This window comes from Megascapheus bottae, chromosome 25 (assembly GCF_031878675.1).
Source record: "Megascapheus bottae isolate mThoBot1 chromosome 25, mThoBot2.hap1, whole genome shotgun sequence".
Taxonomy (NCBI): domain Eukaryota; kingdom Metazoa; phylum Chordata; class Mammalia; order Rodentia; family Geomyidae; genus Megascapheus; species Megascapheus bottae.
The window spans coordinates 9,506,898-9,525,990 of record NC_143533.1 but is presented as its reverse complement, the minus strand read 5'-3'; the positions used below and the strand labels follow the sequence as shown (position 1 = coordinate 9,525,990).

General features: G+C 41.1%; 1 protein-coding gene across 2 annotated transcripts in view; it reads left to right on the top strand.

Annotated features, from left to right (window-relative positions):
* Positions 1-19,093, top strand: part of Trip4 (thyroid hormone receptor interactor 4) — a 51,869-nt gene that overhangs the window by 501 nt on the left and 32,275 nt on the right. For both annotated transcript variants that reach the window (XM_090358199.1, XM_090358198.1), the window contains exons 2-8: positions 3,810-3,979; positions 6,439-6,572; positions 8,857-9,069; positions 9,295-9,373; positions 10,994-11,123; positions 16,074-16,289; positions 18,551-18,677. In XM_090358199.1, coding sequence (XP_090214325.1) covers positions 3,810-3,979; positions 6,439-6,572; positions 8,857-9,069; positions 9,295-9,373; positions 10,994-11,123; positions 16,074-16,289; positions 18,551-18,677 — 1,069 coding nt within the window. The remainder of the gene's footprint in view (positions 1-3,809; positions 3,980-6,438; positions 6,573-8,856; positions 9,070-9,294; positions 9,374-10,993; positions 11,124-16,073; positions 16,290-18,550; positions 18,678-19,093) is intronic.

Here is a 19,093-nt window from a genome sequence, read left to right as displayed (position 1 = left end):
CTCGAGAATCCTGTGTTTTATTTTTAACTTCCCCTCTGCACCTTAGCTTCCTTATCTATAAAACGAGTATAATTAGTTATAACTTATATTTGGTAGTTTAAAATTATGACGTAGAGATGAGGATCGAGATTTAATAGCTGCTTTGAATGGACCCGCAGATATTTAGTGTGCTAATGCTTCATGCCAGTTGCTGGGGCAACAGTGACTGTCAAAACAATTGGTTATGCCTGGCTGTGTGGATTGAGTGCTGAGATATGAGCTGCTGTGGAAAGGTGCTGTAGGAGCCTGAAATGATGGGTCCTCATTATGATTTGAAACACTGAAGATTTACTGCAAATTATGTCTTTCACCTGAATTAAAAAATATAGAGAGAGAGGTGGAGAGAGCATTCAGTGGAAGATTAAACTTAAATATTAAAGAACTCATTACTTGATTTCTTGTTTACTTATACTGAAGCCTAAGTTACTACTTTAGGATTGTAAAGAAACAACAAGAATCTGAGTTTGGGAGAAAATAAATTTGTCAGGGTAGAATGAGTTATGAGAGTCAACTTAAAAGGATTAGTTTTATGGCTTTTTTATTTTTACCTTTGAGTGTGTGTGTGTGTGTGTGTGTGTGTGTGTGTGGCACCTGTGCTAGAGATTAAATTCTAGTAGCTCTTTCCCCCCCACCCCCAGAGCTCTGCCACTTGAGTCACATCTCCAGTTTTGGCTTTTTTTCTAACTGATTGGAAATGAGTCCTAAGGATTTGTCTGTCTGGATTGACTTCAAACCTCTGTCATTAGATCTCAGAGTCCTGAGTAGTTAGCATTCATAGGCATGAGCCACCTGCACTTGGCTTATGTATTTTATTTTCAGACAGGGGCTTCTATCCATAGCTATGGTTGGCCTGGGACTATGGATGTCCCTTACTGCATGTTGGGATTATACTAAATTTTTTAAATACTAAAATAGACTGTAAGAAACAACCACAGTGGGGGGGGGAGGGAAACGGGTACCAAGACATGTGAAAGGGTATCAGTGTATGTGAATTAATGCACCTTCTATCTGGCAAATATCATGTAACCCTTTTACTAATTACAATAAAAAAAAGAAACAACCACAGATAAACCATATATGGCTTTATCCTTATTTGACAGCAAAATCAGATTAATTCTCAAACTTTTCTCTTTTTTTGCTAGTCTCAGGCTTGCGTTCAGGGTCTGAGCACTGTTCTTGGGCTTCAAACTTTTTTGAAGTCCTGGACTGAATTGTAGCTCAGTGTGTGGTAGATGTTCTTGCCTAGCATATGTGAATCCCTGTGGGTTTAATCCCCAGAACTTGGGGCAGGGAGTAGACTGTCATCAAATGAAATGAGTCTTGGCAATTTATGAATCAGAAGAAGTAGTATTTGCTAAAATAATTGAATTCAAATTCAATTATATTAGTTACTCAGTGTTTTAAAGGAGGACGATAAATGCAGTTTTCTCAGGCTGAGAATCAAATATATTGTTTGAGCTTGCGCAATATCAAGATTATCCCGATTCTTGCAGGTAATTTTTTTTATTATTCTTTTTTTCCCCAGTGGGGCTTGAACTTAAGGCCTGGGTGCTGTCCTTGAACTTTCTCAAAGCTAGTGCTCTACCACTTGAGCCACAGTACCACTTCTGGATTTTTCTGTGTATGTGGTACCAAGGAATTGAACCCAGGGCTTTATGCATGCTAGTCAAAGCACTCTACCACAACGCTACACTCCTGGTCCCACAGGTAATGGTTTTACAGCTTCCACCCTTCCCCAGCAGGCCTGGGGCTTGAATTCAGCACCCTGGGACTGTCCTTGGATACTTTTTGCTCAAGACTAGCACTCTGCCACTTGAGCCACAGTGCCACTTCTGGCTTTTTCTGTGAATGTGGTACTGAGGAATTGAACCCAGGGCTTCGTGCATTCTAGGTGAGCACTCTACCACTGGGTCATGCTCCTGGTCCCAGATCCAGGTTTTTCTGAGTTAAACTTATTCATATCCTTGAAAATGGTAGAGTAACATATTTCTGTTTTAAAACTGAAATTTTAATGACTAAAAATGGCTTGAATTTTTTTTCATAAGTATGAGTTGGACAAGAAGTGTTTTGAACTCAAGCATTAAAGATACCTTTAGTGGTTCATACCTTTAATCCTAACTACTCAGAAGGTGGAGATCTGAAGATTGTGGTTCAAAGCTAGCCTGGGCATAAAAGTCCCCATGAGATTCTCCATTTAACTACTCAAAAATGGCAAGTGGTGCTGTGGCTCAAGTGGTAGAGTGCTAACCTTGAGGACAAAAAGGCTCAGGAATACACCCAGGCCCTGAATTCAAGCCCCACAACTGACAAGAAAAAGAAGAGGAGGAGGAGGAGGAGAAGGCACTAATTTGCTAGTTGTTACACAACAGATCATAATGCCATAATGAAAGCATTCGCTTTGCTGTGCTTCATCTGACATTTGATTTGGAATTACTCAATTGTATTGTTCTTATATGAGTAGTTTTAAATAGTGAATATTTTTGTACTAGTATGGACCTTGATCTCAGAGCCTCATTTTCTCACTTGACTTCTTTTGCTCAAGGTTGGCACTTTTACCTCTTAAGCCATGTCTCATGGATTTTGCTGCTTGAGTTGACTTCGAAACTCTATCCTCAGTCTCCTAAGTAGTTAGAATTACAGGTGTGAGTCACTAGCTCCCTGCTAATACCAGAATTATTAAATTTCCAATTAATGGCATGTTTATAAGACATTACAATCTGCACAGAGAAATAACAAAATAAATTTTATTCCACAGTATGAAATGCGTCCATGCTTTTATTGATTTTATTTTGTTAAGATTTGGTACATAGTACATTTGGATGAATTTTTTTATTTTACTTGTTCAGTAATTAGATGTCATTTTCAAAAGTTAATCATTACAGAGTAAGGAAGGAGGAGAAGAAAACAGAAATTTACTAGGCATGATAGTGAACATCTTCAATTCTGGCTACTCACGAAGTGCAGTAAGGAAGATCCCGAAGTTGAAATTAGCTTAGGCAAATTTAGCAAGTCTCTATCTCAAAAACAAAATAAAAACTGATGTAGTAGTTTTTCTTATTTAAGAATAACTTTACACCCATTATAGCATATATTTGATTTTATAAAAATACAACTTGGGGGTCAGTGGCTTATTCCTGTAAGGTAGTCAGAAGGTTGAGATCTGAGGCTGGTGGTTTGAAGCTAGCCTGGACAGGAAAATGTGTGAAACTCTTATTTTCAAGTAATCACAGAAAAAGTTAAAAGTGGTTGGTGTGGCTCAAGTGATAGAGTGCTAGACTTGAGCAAAAGGAGTCCAGAGATAGCACCTAGGCCCAGAGTTCAAGCCCCAGGACTGACAAAAACAAAAACTCATACAGAAACAATAAATGACTAAATGCATAGGAAAGCCACATTATGAACTACTTGAGGTCAGCATCTTTTTTTTTTTTCTTTTTTTGTTGGTCATGGGGCTTGAACTCTGGGCCTGGGAGCTGTCCCTGAGTTCTTCAGTTCAAGGCTAATGTTCTACCCCTTGAGCTACAGTGCTACGTCCAGTTTTCTGGTGGTTAATTAGAGATGAGTCTCCTGTTCTTTAGTACCTGGGCTGGCTTTGAACAAAGTAATAAATGATGTTTGTTTTTAAGCCATATTAGAGATTGAACTTGAAAACTCACAGATTCTAGGCAAGTTTAGCTACATTCCCAGTTCAAATGTGTATTTTTGTTGCTTTAATCTCTAGAAACATAGGATAAGCTATCCTTGTTCCAACAATTTCTTTTTTGCTTCCTGAGGTATGTTTTGTCGATTGAAAGTGCCGAAGAGATACGAGAATATGTGACAGACCTTCTACAGGGAAATGAAGGCAAAAAAGGCCAATTCATAGAAGATCTTATAACCAAATGGGAAAAGAATGAGCAAGAGTTAATTTGTGATCCTTTGCAACAATGCTGCAAAAAAGATGGTAAGTGTGCAATTAGTAAAGTTAGAAATATTACTGGTAAATAGACAAAAGAATGATCTATGAGCCAGGAGTTTGGCCTAGTGGTAGAGTGCTTGCCTAGCATGCACGAAGACCAGGGTTAGATTCCTTGGTACCACATACATAGAAAAAAGCTGGAAGGGTCTGGGAGTTTGGCCTAGTGGTAGAGTACTTGCCTAGCATGCAGGAAGCCCCGGGTTCAATTCCTCAGTACCACATACATAGGAAAAAAAAAAAATCTGCAAGTGGAAGTGGTGCTGAGGCTCAAGTGGTAGAGCTCTAGCTTTGAGAAAGTCCAAGGACAATGCTCAGACCCTGAGCTCAAGCCCAGGACTGACTTAAAAAAAAAAAAAAAAAAGAATGATCTAGCTGGGTACTGAAACTCATGCCTGTAATCCTAGTAGCCCAGGCAGGAAAGTCAGTGACTTTGTGTGGGTTGGGGGGGGTTGAACTCTGGGCCTGGATGCTGTCCCTGAGCTCTTCAGCTCAAGGATCTGGAATTAATTGGAGATAAAAGTCTAAAAGTCTCACATTGTTCTTTAGTGCCCAGGCTGACTTTGAACTGAGATCCTCAGATCTCGGCCTCCTGAGTAGGTAAGATTACAGGTGTGAGCCAGGCTTATTGGCATTTATTTTTTTAATTAAAAAAATGTTTGTTTATGTGATACCAAGGAATTAATCCTAGGACCTCATGCATGCTAGGCAAGCACTCTACCACTAAGCTACATTTCCAGCCTGTGAGACTCTTATCTCTAGTTAACCACCAGAAAACTGGACATGGCATTGTGGCTCCAAGTGGTAGAGCACTAGTCTTGAGCCACAGAGTTCAGGGACAACAATCAGCCCTAAGTTCAAGCTTCATGACTGACAAAAAAAAAAAAATTATCTAAAGCCTGGTGCTGATGGCTCATGCCTGTAATCCTAGCTATCTGAAGACTGAGATCTGAGAATTAAGTTTCAAAGCAAGCCAGGGCAGGAAAGTCCTTGAGACTTTATCTCCAGTTAACCACCAAAAAGTTGGAAATGGAGCTGTGCATCTAGTGGTAGAGTACTAGCCTTAAGCTAAACAGTTCAGGGATAGTACCTAAGCCCTGAGTTTAGGTACCAGGATAGGCACAAAAACAACAAAAAAAAAGCTGGGTGCAGTGGCACATGCCTGTAATCCTAGCTATAGAGGCTGAGATTTGAGGATTGTGGTTCAAAGCCAGCCTGGGCATGAAAGTATGTGAGACTGTCCAATTAACTACCAGAAAACTGGAAGTGGCTCTGTGACTCAAGAGGTAGGTTGGTAGTCTTGAGCTGAAGAGCTCAGGGACAGCGCCCAAGCTCAGAGTTCAAGCTCCATGACCAACAACAAAAAAAATCAGGGCATGGTGACTCACACCTGTAATCCTAGCTACTCAGGAGGATGAGATCTGAGGATAATAGTTTAAAGCCAGCCCAGGCCTAGATGGTGCCCTTGAGCTTCTTTTGTTTAAGGCTAGTGCTTTGCCACTTGAGTCACAGCTCTACTTTTAGCTTTTTTCATAGTTTGTTGAACATAAGAGTCTTAGGACTTACTGCCTGGACTGGCTTCAAACCTCAGTTCTCAGATCTCAGCCTTTTGGGTAGCTAGCATTACAGGTCTAGCTGCTCTGCTTTTTTTCTTTTTTTTTTTTTCCCAGACATTTTTTTCAGTTAGGTGCATGCCTAATGAAAACAAATGTATAGTATAAGATAACATAAAGCAGTTATAATTATACAAAGTAAAATACCAAATTTTAATTCAGCTTATTATTTTGACCATGTTATAACTATAATCTTAAAAATAATAGTTTAAATGTAACTTTTGTTTGAGAGTGATTCTAATTTGATGTGTTGACTAAGCATTGCCTTCTATTTATTAGTTGCAGAAGTTAACTAATGAGTCTTGCTATTAACTACTTGCACCGATTTGCAGTTTTTGTTTTGTTTTCTTTTGTTTTGTTGCCAGTCATGGGACTTGAACTCAAGGCCTGAGCACTGTCCTTGGGCTTTCTCAAAGCAAGTACTCTACCATTAGAGAGCAGCACCATTTCCAGCTTTTTCTGTGTATCTGGTATCGAGGAATCAATTTCCAGGGCTTTGTGCATGCTAGAGCACTCTACCTCTAGGCCCTACTTGCACCTATTTTTTTTCTTTTTTTTTTTTTTTTGCCAGTCCTGAGCTTGAGCTCAGGGCCTGAGCACGGTCCTTGGACTTTCTCAAGGCTAGAGTTCTACCACTTGAGCCTCAGCACCACTTCCGGCTTTTTTCTATGTATGTAGTACTGAGGAATCGAACCCGGGTCTTCATGCATGCTAGGCAAGCACTTTAACCACTAGGCCAAACTCCCAGCACCATTTGCACCTATTTTTATACTTGTATACATATACATATATACATATACATGTGTGTGAGTCATAATTAATTATTTTTTAAAGAAATTTTAGATGGACAAAGATCCGGAGACCAACTAAAGCGTGGTAGGCGGAAAGGAAGAAACAAACAAGAAGTTCTTGCATTTGCTGAGCCTGACACAGCTGTAGGAGTTAAAACACCTTTTGATTTGGCTAAGGTGAGTGATTTTGTTCTGTGTTTTTTTTTGTTTTTGTTTTTTTGCCAGTCCTGGCTTGAACTTTTTGCTCAAGGCTAATGCCCTACCACTTGAGCCACAGAACCACTTCCTGTTTTTTTCTGAGTACTGAGGAATCGAATGTAGGGCTTCGTGCATGCTAGGTAAGCCTCTACCACTGGGCTATGCTCTCGGCCCCTTTTCTGTTTTGTTTTGTTAGTTGTAGGACTTCAACCTGAACCCTGGATGCTGTTCCTGAGCTCTTTTTGCTCTATGCTCTACCATTTTGAGTCACAGCACTACTTCTGGTTTTCTGAAGGTTAACTGGAGATAAGAGTCTCAGGGACTTTCCTGCCTGGACTGGCTTTTAACCATAATTCTCAGATCTCAGCCTCCTGAGTAGCTAGGATTAAAGGTGTGAGCCACTGTGCCTGGCTTAGTTTTTTGTTTTATGCAGTGCTGAGGGCCAAAGAAATAATCTTATGAATACTAAGCAAGTAACAAGCACAGTGGCATATGCATGTGCAGTAATTTCAGCATTCAGAAAGTTGAGGCAACATGAACAAAAGTTTCAGAACTGTCTAGGTCATTTAAATAGGTTCTAGGAATTGGTACTGTGGCAATGTGGTAGAGAGGTAGCCTTGAGCTGAAGAGCTCAGGGACAGTGCCCAGCCCAGAGTTCAAGCCCATGACAAAAAAAAAGGCGGGAGGGGCGGGTGGATTCTAAGTAAGCTCTCTGTCTCCCCCACACAAAAGCTTTTTCTTTAATTCTTTTTTTTTAATTTATTTTAATTTTTTAATTTTTTTGCTAGTCCTGGGGCCTGAACTCAGGGCCAGAACACTGTCCTTTGGCTTTCTCAAGGCTAGAGCTCTACAACTTGAGCCATAGCACGCACCACTGTTGGCCTTCTCTATGTATGTGGTATCGAGGAATCGAACCTGGGTTTTCGTGCATGCTAGATAAGCACTCTACCACTAGGCCAAACTCGCAGCCTTTTTTCCTTTTTTGCCACTCCTGGGACTTGAACTTAGAGCCTGAGCACTGTCCTTGAGTTTTTCTCAAGCCTAGAGCTCTACCACTTGAGCAATAGCACCACTTCTGGCTTTTTCTATGTATGTAGTACTGAAAAATCGAATCCAAGTGTTTTGTTTGCTAGGGAAGCACTCTACCATTAGGATAAATTTCTGGCCCCAATTTTTTTTTTTTTTGCCAGACATGGGGCTTGAACTCAGGGCCTGAGCACTGTTCTTAGGCTTTTCTCAAGGCTAGCACTCTGCCACTTGAGCCACAGCACCATTTCCAGCTTTTTCTATGTATGTGGTACCGAGGAATCGAACCCCCTGGTCTTTGTGTATACTAGGCAAGTACTCTTAACACTAGGCCAAACTCCTGCCCCCTCCCCCTCAATTAATTCTTTTTCTTTTATAGCAGTTGTACTGTAAAAGAGTTCTTACTGTGTCAGAGAGTGTGGCCTATTGGTAGAATGCTTGTATAGCACGCAAGAAGAGGGTGGGGCGGGGAGGGAGAGGGAGTGGGAGTTAGTTGTAGGGCTTGATCTCTGGGCCTGGGTGTTGTCCCTGAGCCCTTCAGCTCAAGGCTAACTCCCTACCCATTTCTGGTTTTCTAGTGGTTAATTGAGATAAGAGTCTCAGGTTCTTTAGTACCTGGGCTGGCTTTGAACTACAATCCTCAATCTCAGCCTTCTGAGTAGTTAGAACAAGGGTGAGCCACCGCAACTAGTCATCACTTCATATATTTTTTATTTGTTTGTTTTTGAGTTGATCATTCTGAATGTTGTCGTGATATTATATCTTATTTTTTTCTTTCTTTCTTTTTTTTTTCTTCTGGCGGTCAGGGGGCTTAAACTCAGAGGCTAGACATTATCCCTGAGCAGTTTTGCTCAAGGATAGCATTTTACCACTATGAGTCATAGTGCCACTTTAATTCTCTGGTTAATTGGAGCCATAGCTCCAATTCCAGTTAATTGGAGATAAGAGTCTCACAGATTTTCCTGTTTCAGCTTTCTTTGACCTATGATCCTCAGATTTCAGCCTGTTGAGTAGCTAGGATTATAGGCATGAGCCACCAGTGCTATGCTAAGGCAAGGTAGTTATTTACTAGTTTTTTCTAGAACTTAACTTCTCAGATCCATAATTATAAATAATTCATACCTCTCCTTCCTCCTTTCCATGGTTATTAGATAAATGCAGAAGTTAAATTTTAACTTGCTTTTTTTCCTTTTTGTTTTCATTGTTATTATTTTTGTAATGTCTTTGTGTTAATTAGGCACAGGAAAGCAGTAACACTGTAAAGAAGAAGACAAAATTTGTCAATTTGTACACAAGAGAAGGACAGGACAAGCTTGCAGTACTTCTTCCTGGTCGCCACCCTTGTGATTGCCTGGGCCAGAAGCACAAGCTCATCAATAACTGTCTAGTTTGTGGACGTATTGTCTGCGAACAAGAGGGTTCCGGTCCCTGCTTATTCTGTGGCTCTCTGGTAAATTCTTTTTTGTTGATATTTTCCTTTGGATTAATGTATATAGCCATTCAGGTCTCATTTATTTTCTCTTTTTCTAGTAAATTCCTTTCTAAAATGTCCAATGAAGCCTAGCACACAGAATACTTAAGTAGTAAGATTGTGAAGTTAAGGGCAACTGGGACCCATAGTGAGAACTTCCTTTTTTTTTTTTAACCTCATTATTTTTACTCATTATTTTTAAAGGTATGTACTCATGAAGAACAGGATATTTTGCAGCGTGACTCAAACAAAAGCCAAAAGCTGTTAAAGAAGCTTATGTCAGGTAGACCTAATTTTTTAATTAAATTATTATAGCAACACATACATTTTCTTCTATCTGTGGTTGTTTTTCTTTATTGTTGTTGTTGGTTATGGAGCTTGAATTCAAAGCCAGGTGCTACCCCTAAGCTCTTTTTGCTCAAGGCTAGCTATCACTTTTAGTCCTAGCTCTACTTCCAGGTTTTGAGTAGTTAACTGGAGATGGGCTAGGCTCTGGTAGCTCTTGCCTATAATCCTAACTATTCAGGAAGCTGGGATCTAATGATCTTGATTCAAAATCAGCCTAGGCCTCAGCAGTCTGAATTTTTTTTTCAGTCCTGTGGCTTAACTCAGGGCCTGAGCACTGTCTCTGAGCTTCTCTTGCTCAAGGTTAGCATTCTATTACTTGAGCCACAGTGCCACTTCTGGCTTTTTCTGTTTGTGTAGTACTGAGGAATGGAACCAGGGCTTCATGCATGCCAGGCAAGCACTCTACCACCAAGCCACATTCCCAGGCCCCTGAGCATTCTCTTTTTTTTTTTAAATGTGGGTCATGGGGCTTGAACTCTGGGCCTGGGTGTTGTCCTGGAGCTCTTCAGCTCAAGGCTACTGCCCTACCCCTGGAGCCATGGCCCCACTTTCCAATTTTCTAGAGATTAATTGGAGATAAGAGTCTCAGGTTCTTTAGTGCCTGGGCTGGCTTTGAACCATAATTCTCAGATCTCAGACTCCTGAATAACTAGGATTACAGGCATGAGCCACCGCACCCAGCCCCTTAGTGATTCTTATCTCCAATTAACTACCAGAAAGTTAGAAGTGGCACTGTGGCTCAAAGTGGGAAAATATTAGGCTTGAGCCTAAGAGCTTAGAGACAGTGCCTGGGCACTGAGTTTAAGCTCCAGGGCCAGAAAAAAAAAATTACTTTGTCATCTCTGAACTTGAGTTTCCTTATTTGTAAATAAAGATAATGAAAACTTTCTTCCTTATTTAGTGCATAAAGTGCATTTAGAGGTGCTAGTAAGTCGCACTCAGGTTTTTGTTGTTGTTGTTGTTTGTTTGTTTTTGCCAGTCCTGAGGCTTGAACTCAAGGCCTGAGCACTGTCCTTAGGCTTTTTCCTCAAAGCTAGCATTCTGCCACTTGAGTCACAGCACTGCTTCCAGCTTTTCTATGTATGTGGTACTGAGGAATCATGCTCTTCGTGCATACTAGGCAAGCACTCTGCTACTGGGCTCTAACTCCCAGGCCCTCCCCTCCCCCACTCAGTTTTTTATTGATGAGGTATTTCCTTTCTGTTTTTGTTGTTGTTTTTTAGCAGTATAGGGGATAGAACCAAAGACCTTACAGATTCCAGGGAAGATTTCTACCACTGAAGTACTTCCTCAACTCTATAAGGCATTTTAGTGTTCTGTTGTTAACAGATTTGGTATCCTTATTGATTTGAATTTCTATAGTGAAAGAGATATGTTGTGTCAGGTGTCATTTATACTTTATAGATCAGATCTGGTCTATATTCCTGTTTGTTTCCCAGTGATATGTAGAGTTCAGATCTCAGGCCAAAACCAAATTGTATCTTCTTTGCTACACAGTAATACAAGTCATTTCTACTGTAGGCTGATACTATTTGATTTCCTTATTGAATTTCAGGGTCAGAGAATTCTGGAATGGTGGATGCCTCTACCAAGGACCTTCTTCCTCATCAAGAATCTCGACTGAAGTCTGGTCTGGAGAAGGCTATCAAGCACAAAGACAAGCTGTTAGAGTTTGACAGAACTAGGTATGATAAAGTTAGTAGAAGAACTGCTAAGTAATAGCTTAGTTCGTGCCAGCCTGCTGGTTCACACCTATAAGCCTAGCTACTCAAGAGGCTGAGATCTGAGGATTGCTATTTGAAGCCAGCCAAGTTGAAGTCTCCATGAGACTAATCTCCAGGTAACCACTCAAAAGCTGAAAGTGGCTTTGTGGCTCAAGTAGTAGAGCACTAGATTGTGTACAGAGAGGCTCAAGGATAGCATCTAGGCCCTGAGTTCAAGCCCCATCACTGACCCCAACTCCACCAAAAAAAATAGCTTACTTCATAGATTCTGGCTTTTAAAACATTTTTTTTTTTGGTACTTGATTTGGTTTTTTTTATTTCCTTTTTAGTTTTTGCTAATCCTGGGGCTTGAACTCTGGGCCTAGGCAATGTCCCTGAACTCCTTTTGTTCAAGGCTAATACTCTCTCACTTGAGCCACAGTGCTACTTCTGACTTTTTCTGTGATTAATTAGAGATAAGAGTGTCAGGGGGGCTGGGAGTTTGGCCTAGTGGTTAAAGTGCTTGCCTAGCATGCATGAAGACCCGGGTTCGATTCCTCGGTACCACGTACATAGAAAAAAGTCAGAAGTGGTGCTGAGGCTCAAGTGGTAAACCTCTAGCCTTGAGAATGTCAAAGGACAGTGCTCAGGCCCTGAGCTTAAGCCCAGGACTGGCAAAAATAAATAAATAAATAAATAAAATAAAACATAAAAAAAAAAAAAAAAAAAGAGTATCAGGGACTTTCCTGCCTTTAAACCTTGATCTTCAGACTTTGGCCTCCTAGAGCAGGTAGGATTACTGGTAGGAGCCACTGGTGCCTGGCATACTTTTTTATTTTTTCATGCTGGCCCTCAAAGCTAGCTCTCTTAACGCTTGAGCTGTGTTCCACTTCAGCCATTTTGGTAGTTAATTGGAGATAAGAATTTCACAGACCTTCTTATACCAATGGCTCATGCCTGTAATCCTAGCTACTCAGCTACTAGCTGAGATCTGAGGACTAAGGTTCAAAGCTAGCCCTGAGCTAAACCCTTTAGCAACACCCCCCCAGTCTTCTTTTGCTTTAATTTTTGGATAGTGTCTCAAGTATTTGCCCAGGTCAGCATGTACTATGATCTTCCTATATATGTTTTCAATGCAGCTGCAATTGCAGATGTGAGCCACCACCCCCAACCTGTATTTCTAGTTAAATAGAAAATAGAAGAAAATGTCCCTACCGATGTCATTGTTTTACTCATGTGTTCAAGAGTACCTGTTTTATTTTCTAGACTTAAAGCTTGTCTTGCTGGTTATTATAACAGAAAGAATTCCATGTTCTGACTATTTTATTTTATTTTATAATAGAGTCTTGTATTTATGTCCAGGCTGGCCTGAGCATTATCCCTTAGCTTTTTCCTTCAAGGCTGGCACTTTATTACTTGAGCCTCAAATCTACTTCAGGCTTTTTGCTGGAGATAAGTTTTCACAGAGGCCGGACTCAGTGGCTCGTGCCTGTAATCCTAGCTATTCAGGAGGCTGAGATCTGAGGATGGTGGTTCCAAGCCAGCCCCAGCACTAAAGACCGTGAGAACTCAAGGCCTGAGCACCGTCCTTGGACTTTCTCAAGGCTAGAGCTCTACCACTTGAGCCACAGCACCATTTCTGGCTTTTTTTCTATGTATGTGTTACCAAGGAATAGAACCTGGGCCTTCATGCATGCAAGGCAAGCATGCTACCACTAGGCCAAACTCCTGGCCTGACTGTTTTATTTTATTTCTTTATTTTTTTGCTAGTCCTAGGTCTTCAACTCTGGGTCTGGTCTCTGTCCCTGATCCTCTGATGCTCAAGGCTAGTGCTCTACCACAGCCACCACACCACCATTTCTGGCTTTTTTTTGCCAGTCCTGGGCTTGAGCTCAGGGCCTGAACCCTGCCGTCCTTGGACTTTCTCAAGGCTAGAGCTCTACCACTTGAGCCTCAGCACCACTTCCAGCTTTTTTATTTTTCTATGCATGTGGTACCAAGGAATCGAACCCAGGTCTTCGTGCATGCTAGGCAAGCACTCTACTTGTAGGCCAAACTCCCGGCCCCCATTTTTCTGGCTTTTTTAAAGTAGTTTTTTAGAGGTAAGAGTCTCACAGAGATTCTTCTGCTCAGGCTGGTTCAAAGTGCAATCCTCAGATCTTATTCTCCTAATTACCTAAGATTGCAGGTGTAAGCCACCAGTGCCCAACCAGTTCTATTTTTTTTTTTTTTGCTAGTCCTGGGGCTTGAACTCAGGGACTGAGCACTATCCTTGGGCTTTCCTCAAGGCTAGAATTCTACTACTCGAGCCACAGCACCACTTCTGGCTTTTTTCTATGTATGTAGTACTGAAGAATCGAACCCAGGGGTCTTTGTGCATGCTAAGCAAGCACTTTACCAGTAGGCCAAACTCCCAGTCACCAGGTCTATTTTAAAATAAAATGTTTTTGTAATTCCAGCTGAGTCCTGAAAAACCGAAATCAAAATTGAATATAATTGGGCCGGGAGCTTGGCCTAGTGGTTAAAGTGCTTGCCTAGCATGCACGAAGACCCAGGTTCGATTCCTCAGTACCACATACATAGAAAAAAGCTGGAAGTGGTGCTGAGGCTCAAGTGGTAGAGCTCTAGCCTTGAGAAAGTCCAAGGACAGTGCTCAGGCCCTGAGCTCAAGCCCAGGACTGGCAAAAAAATAAAAATATTAAAAATTAATAAAGCATTTAAAAAAATTGAATATAATTTCAGAATTTTCACTGGAAAGAAAAATAATTTCAGGGTGTTCCTTTTGCCTCTATATCACTAATTTATAATTATGGAGAATTTTAATCTTAACTGAATTTTCCCCTTAGGAGTAATCAGTTAATTTTTGTGTCCCCCCCCCCAAGGTTTGTTATCTGTAATGTTAAAAAGTAAATCAATCTGGGCTTCAGTGGCTCATGCCTGTAATCCTAGCCAATCGGGAGGCTGAAATCTGAGGATCACAGTTCAAAACTACCCCTGGCAGGAAAGTCGGTGACTTTTTTTTTTTTTTTTGCCAGTTCTGGGGCTTAAACTCAGGGCCTGAGTGCTTTCCTTGGGTTTTCTCAAGGCTAGAACTCTGCCACTTGAGCCACAGTACCACTTACGGCTTTTTCTATATACGTGGTACCAAGGAATCAAACCCGGGTCTTGGTGCATGCTAGGTAAGCACTCTACCACTAGGTCAAACTCCTGGGCCTATGAGACTCTTACTCCAGTTAATAACTAGAAAACTAGAAGTAGCACTGTGGCTAAAATGGTAGAGTACAACAGCTTCCAGACCGTAACTTCAAGGCTCTTGACCAACAAACAAAAAATAATAGATTAACAGGATTCCTTTAATTTCTTTGTCAGTATGATTTTAGTGAGATCCCTTATGCCATAACTTGGGATGTGGTGAAGAACTGGAGATTAAAAGAAGGGATGTAGAAACTGACATATAGTAGTATAGGGGACAGAATATTCTTAAGAGTAAATTGAGAAATGCTGTGGTTCAAAGGTAGAGTGCTAGCCTTGAGGAAAAGAGTGCCCAGGCCCTGAGTTCAAGCCCCATGACATACAAAAACAGAGTAAGTTGAGCCAGGTGCCAGTGGCTCATGCCTATAATCCTAGATTTCTCAGGAAGCTGAATCTGAGGATCACAGTTTGAAGCCGGCTTGGGCAGAAAAGTCTGTGAGACTCTTACTTTCAATTAACCACCAGAAAACTGGATATGGAACTGTGATTCAAAGTGGTAGAATGCTAGCCATGAGCACAAAAGCTCAGGGACAGTGCCTAGGTCCTGAGTTCAAGCCCCACGACTTATTAAATAAATAAATTGAGCTAAATGCTAGTAGCTCTCACCTGTAATCCTAACTACTCAGGAAGCTGAGATCTAAAGATTCTGGTTCAAAACTAGCCTCAGTAGAAAAGTCATTGAAACTCGTATTTCCAATTAACCTGCAAAAACCTGGAAGTGGAGATGTGGCTCAAGTGGTAGAGCCATCCTTGCATCCTTGAGTGATAAAGCTAAGATAGACCCTTTCCCCCTATCTCTAAACTGGTACTGGACTCAAGCCCCCGTACCAGTTTTTTTTAAAAACAAAAAAAGTAGTTGTGTGCATGGGTGCCTATAATCCTAGATAATCAGAAGGCTGAAATTTGAGGATTTCAGTACAAAGACAGCATAGGTACACAAATCCTTAATACTCTGTCTCCAAATAACCAGCAGAAAGCTGGAAGTGGAATTGTGACTCAAGTACTAGAGTACCAACCACATGCAAAAAATGTCAGGCCCTGAGTTTCCACCTTAGTACTGGAAAAAAAAAAAAAAAGTAAATAGTTAAGCCATAGGACTAGTTGTCATCTTAGAATCTCAGTAAGTAAATGAGTGTATGAAAAAAAGACTGGATCTCAACCAGTTGTAGAAGGATTATGGTGGCTATTAAGTTGCCAAAACCTAGTCTGAGTGACAGCAAAACCAGACTGATGTCCAGTTTGAGAAGTGTAAGCTGCAATCTTCAGCATTGAAAAAACAAAAAAGAGCAACTGAAAGAATGAATGAAGGCTAGACTAGTTGGAAAGGTAGAATGACAGTGGATTATGGTGCTGTGCTTTTCCCTTTTGGAGGTTGGGAGCTGAGCTGAGCTTGCAGTGGAGATAAGATAAATTTAGAAATTGGGAATCAGACAGAGCTTAGCCTTTTTTTTTTTTTCCCCTGTATATGGTACTAAGGAAATGAACCCAGGGTTTCATGCATGCTAGGTAAATACTCTACCACTAAGCCACACTCCTGGTCCAGCTTAGCCTGACTTTGGAACATTCTTGTTTCAATAGTTGAAACAGTAACTTCTAGAACATAAGCTACTTTGAAACAGTTCTCTAGTAACTACTCTATATGTATCAGTTTATTTTCTATATGCTCTTTTTTTTCCTTAGCATTCGAAGGACTCAAGTCATTGATGATGAATCAGATTACTTTGCCAGTGATTCTAACCAATGGTTGTCCAAAATTGAGCGAGAAACCTTGCAGAAGCGGGAGGAGGAGCTAAGAGAACTTCGTCATGCCTCTCGACTCTCTAAGAAGATTACCATTGACTTTGCAGGCCGAAAGATCCTAGAAGATGAAAATCCTTTAGCAGAGTATCATAACAGGTTAGTGGGCAATATTAAAAAGGCTCTGAAAGGGCCGGGAGTTTGGCCTAGTGGTTAAAGTGCTTGCCTAGCATGCATGAAGACCCGGGTTCGATTCCTCAGTACCGCATACATAGAAAAAAAAAAAAAAAGCCGGAAGTGGTGCTTAGGCTCAAGTAGTAGAGCTCTAACCTTGAAAAAGTCCAAGGACAGTGCTCAGGCCCTGAGCTCAAGCCCAGGACTGGCAAAAAAAAAAAAAAAAAGGCTCTGAAAAAAATGGGGAGTGGGGGGAGTTTTGCCTAGTGGTAGAACACTTGCCTAGCATGCATAAAGACCCAGGTTTGATTCCTTGTACCACATACATAGAAAAAGCTGGAAGTGGGGGCCGGGAGTTTGGCCTAGTGGTTAAAATGCTTGCCTAGCATGCATGAAGACCCAGGTTCGATTCCTCGGCAGTACATGCGTAGAAAAAAGCCAGAAATGGTGCTGAGGCTCAAGTGGTAGAGCTCTAGCCTTGAGAAAGTCCAAGGACAGTGCTCAGGCCCTGAGCTCAAGCCCAGGACTGGAAAAAAAAGAAAGAAAAAGCTGGAAGTGGTGCTGTGGCTCAGGTGATAGAGCTTTAGCCTTGAGAAAGCCCAAGGACAGTGTTCAGGCCCTGAATTCAAGTCCTAGGACTGGCAAAAGAAAAAACAGTGTGGAGCAGGGGGCACCAAACACTGGGCTCAAACCTATAATCCTAGCTACTCAGGAGACAGATATGAAGATCACAGTTCAAAGCTAACCCAGGCATTAAAGTCTGTGAGACTATTATTTACAATAATCTACTCAGAAAAAACTGGAAGTGATGCTGTGCCTTAAACAAAAAAGCCAAAGGGACAGCACCTAGGCCTTGAGTTCAAAGCCCCAGGACAGACACATATCTGAAAGAAAGAAAACAAAGCAAAAAAAAAAAAACAAACCCCAGAACAACTATAAAAAGGTTTTTTTTTTGTTTGTATTATCAAATTTTGCTGAATTTTAAAAAATGTTAAAATGTATTGCTGCACTTAACTAAAAGCAACTATTTTGAGCTGGGCACAGTGGCTCATGCCTGTAATCCTAGCTACTCAGGAGGCTGAGATCTGAGGATCATGGTTCAGAGCCAGCCCTGGCACTAAAGAATGTGAGACTCTTATCTCCAATTAACCACTAGAAAACAGGAGATGGTGCTGTGGCTCCAGGGGTAGGGTGATAGCTTTGATCTGAAGAGCTCAGGGACAGTGCCCAGGCCCAGAATTTAAGCCCCAGGACCAAAAAAAAAAAAAGCTATTTTATGATTAATTTTTTTTTTTTTGGCCAGTTTTGGGGCTTGAACTCAGGGCCTGAACATATCCTTGGGATTTCTCAAGGCTAGAGCTCTACCACTTGAGCCACAGTACAGCTTTTTCTGCATATGTGGTACCAAGGAATAGACCCCAGGTCTTCGTGAATGCTAGACAAGCACTCTACCACTGGGCCACATTCCCAGCCCCATGATTAATTTTTTTTCCTCTGGACTTTGAGGCAAGTATATGTAACAACAACAACAATAAAGCATCTTTTTCTCCTTTAGGAATGTTGTATTAATGTAATATAATTATTACCTTCTAGTCTGGGGCTTCCTCACTTAGGAATGCTGTATTAATATAGTATAATTATTACCTCCCAGTCCTGGGCTTGAACTCAGAGTCCAGGCGCTGTTGATTAGCCTCATTTGCTCAAGGCTAACACTCTACCACTTGAGCCATAGCTCTGCTTCCAGCTTTTTGGTGGTTAATTGGAGATGAGGGCCTCATGGATTTTCCTGCCTTAGATTTCAGCCTCCTGAGTAGCTACGAGTAGAAGCATGAGCCACTAGTGCCCAGAATCTAGGTCTTTTTAAAATGTATTTTTTGGCCAGGTGCCTGGGGCTCATGCTTATAATCCTTGCTACTCAGGAGACTGAGATCTGAGGATCACCATTCAGAGCTAGCCCAGATATAAAAAAATCAGTGAGACTCTTATCTCCAGTTAACCTCCAAAAAACCAGAAGTGGCCTGATGGCTCAAGTGGTAGGATGCTTGCCTTTTGCTGAAGAACTCAGGGTCTTTTCTTCTAGGTTTTGTATCGAATTGTATGTTTAGTCCTCTTTTTTTTGCTTTGTTTAGTTTCCCTTTAATATTTCTGTACATGATCTTATTCCTACTGAAAAGTTTTCTGTTGGTGATAAGGATTCATAATATAGAATATTACAATTATTTTGTCCCTTTGGTTTCTTATCACAGGTTAGATGAGACAATACAGGCCATTTCTAGTGGAACCTTGAACCAATCACTGATCCAGTTGGATAGATCTTCTGATGAGCCTTTGGGACTTCTGGTAAACCCCAACCTGTACCAGTCCCCTCCACAGGTTTGTATATCATTCAGTTCACTGATAATGCTAGAATTTGGGCTTCAAATATTTCTTCTTTCAAGTGTGCTTATTTGTTAGGCTTTAGTTGCCTGTTTGTTCTCTTAATATACATACTAGCCTTATCCTCTGGTTCTATGGGTTTTTTTTTGACAGTCCTGGGGCTTAAACTCAGAGCTTGGGCACTGTCCTTGGATACTTTTTGCTGAAGGCTAGAGCTCTACCACTTGAGCCACATCACCATTTCCAGCTTTTTCTATGTATGTGATACCAAGGAATTGAACCCAGTTTTCCATGCATACTAGACGAGCACCCTACCACTAAGCCAAATTCCCAGCCCTTGGGTTTTCTTTTCTTTCTTTCTTTCTTTTTTTTTTCCTTCCTTCCTTCCTCCCTCCCTCTGTCTCTCCTTCCCT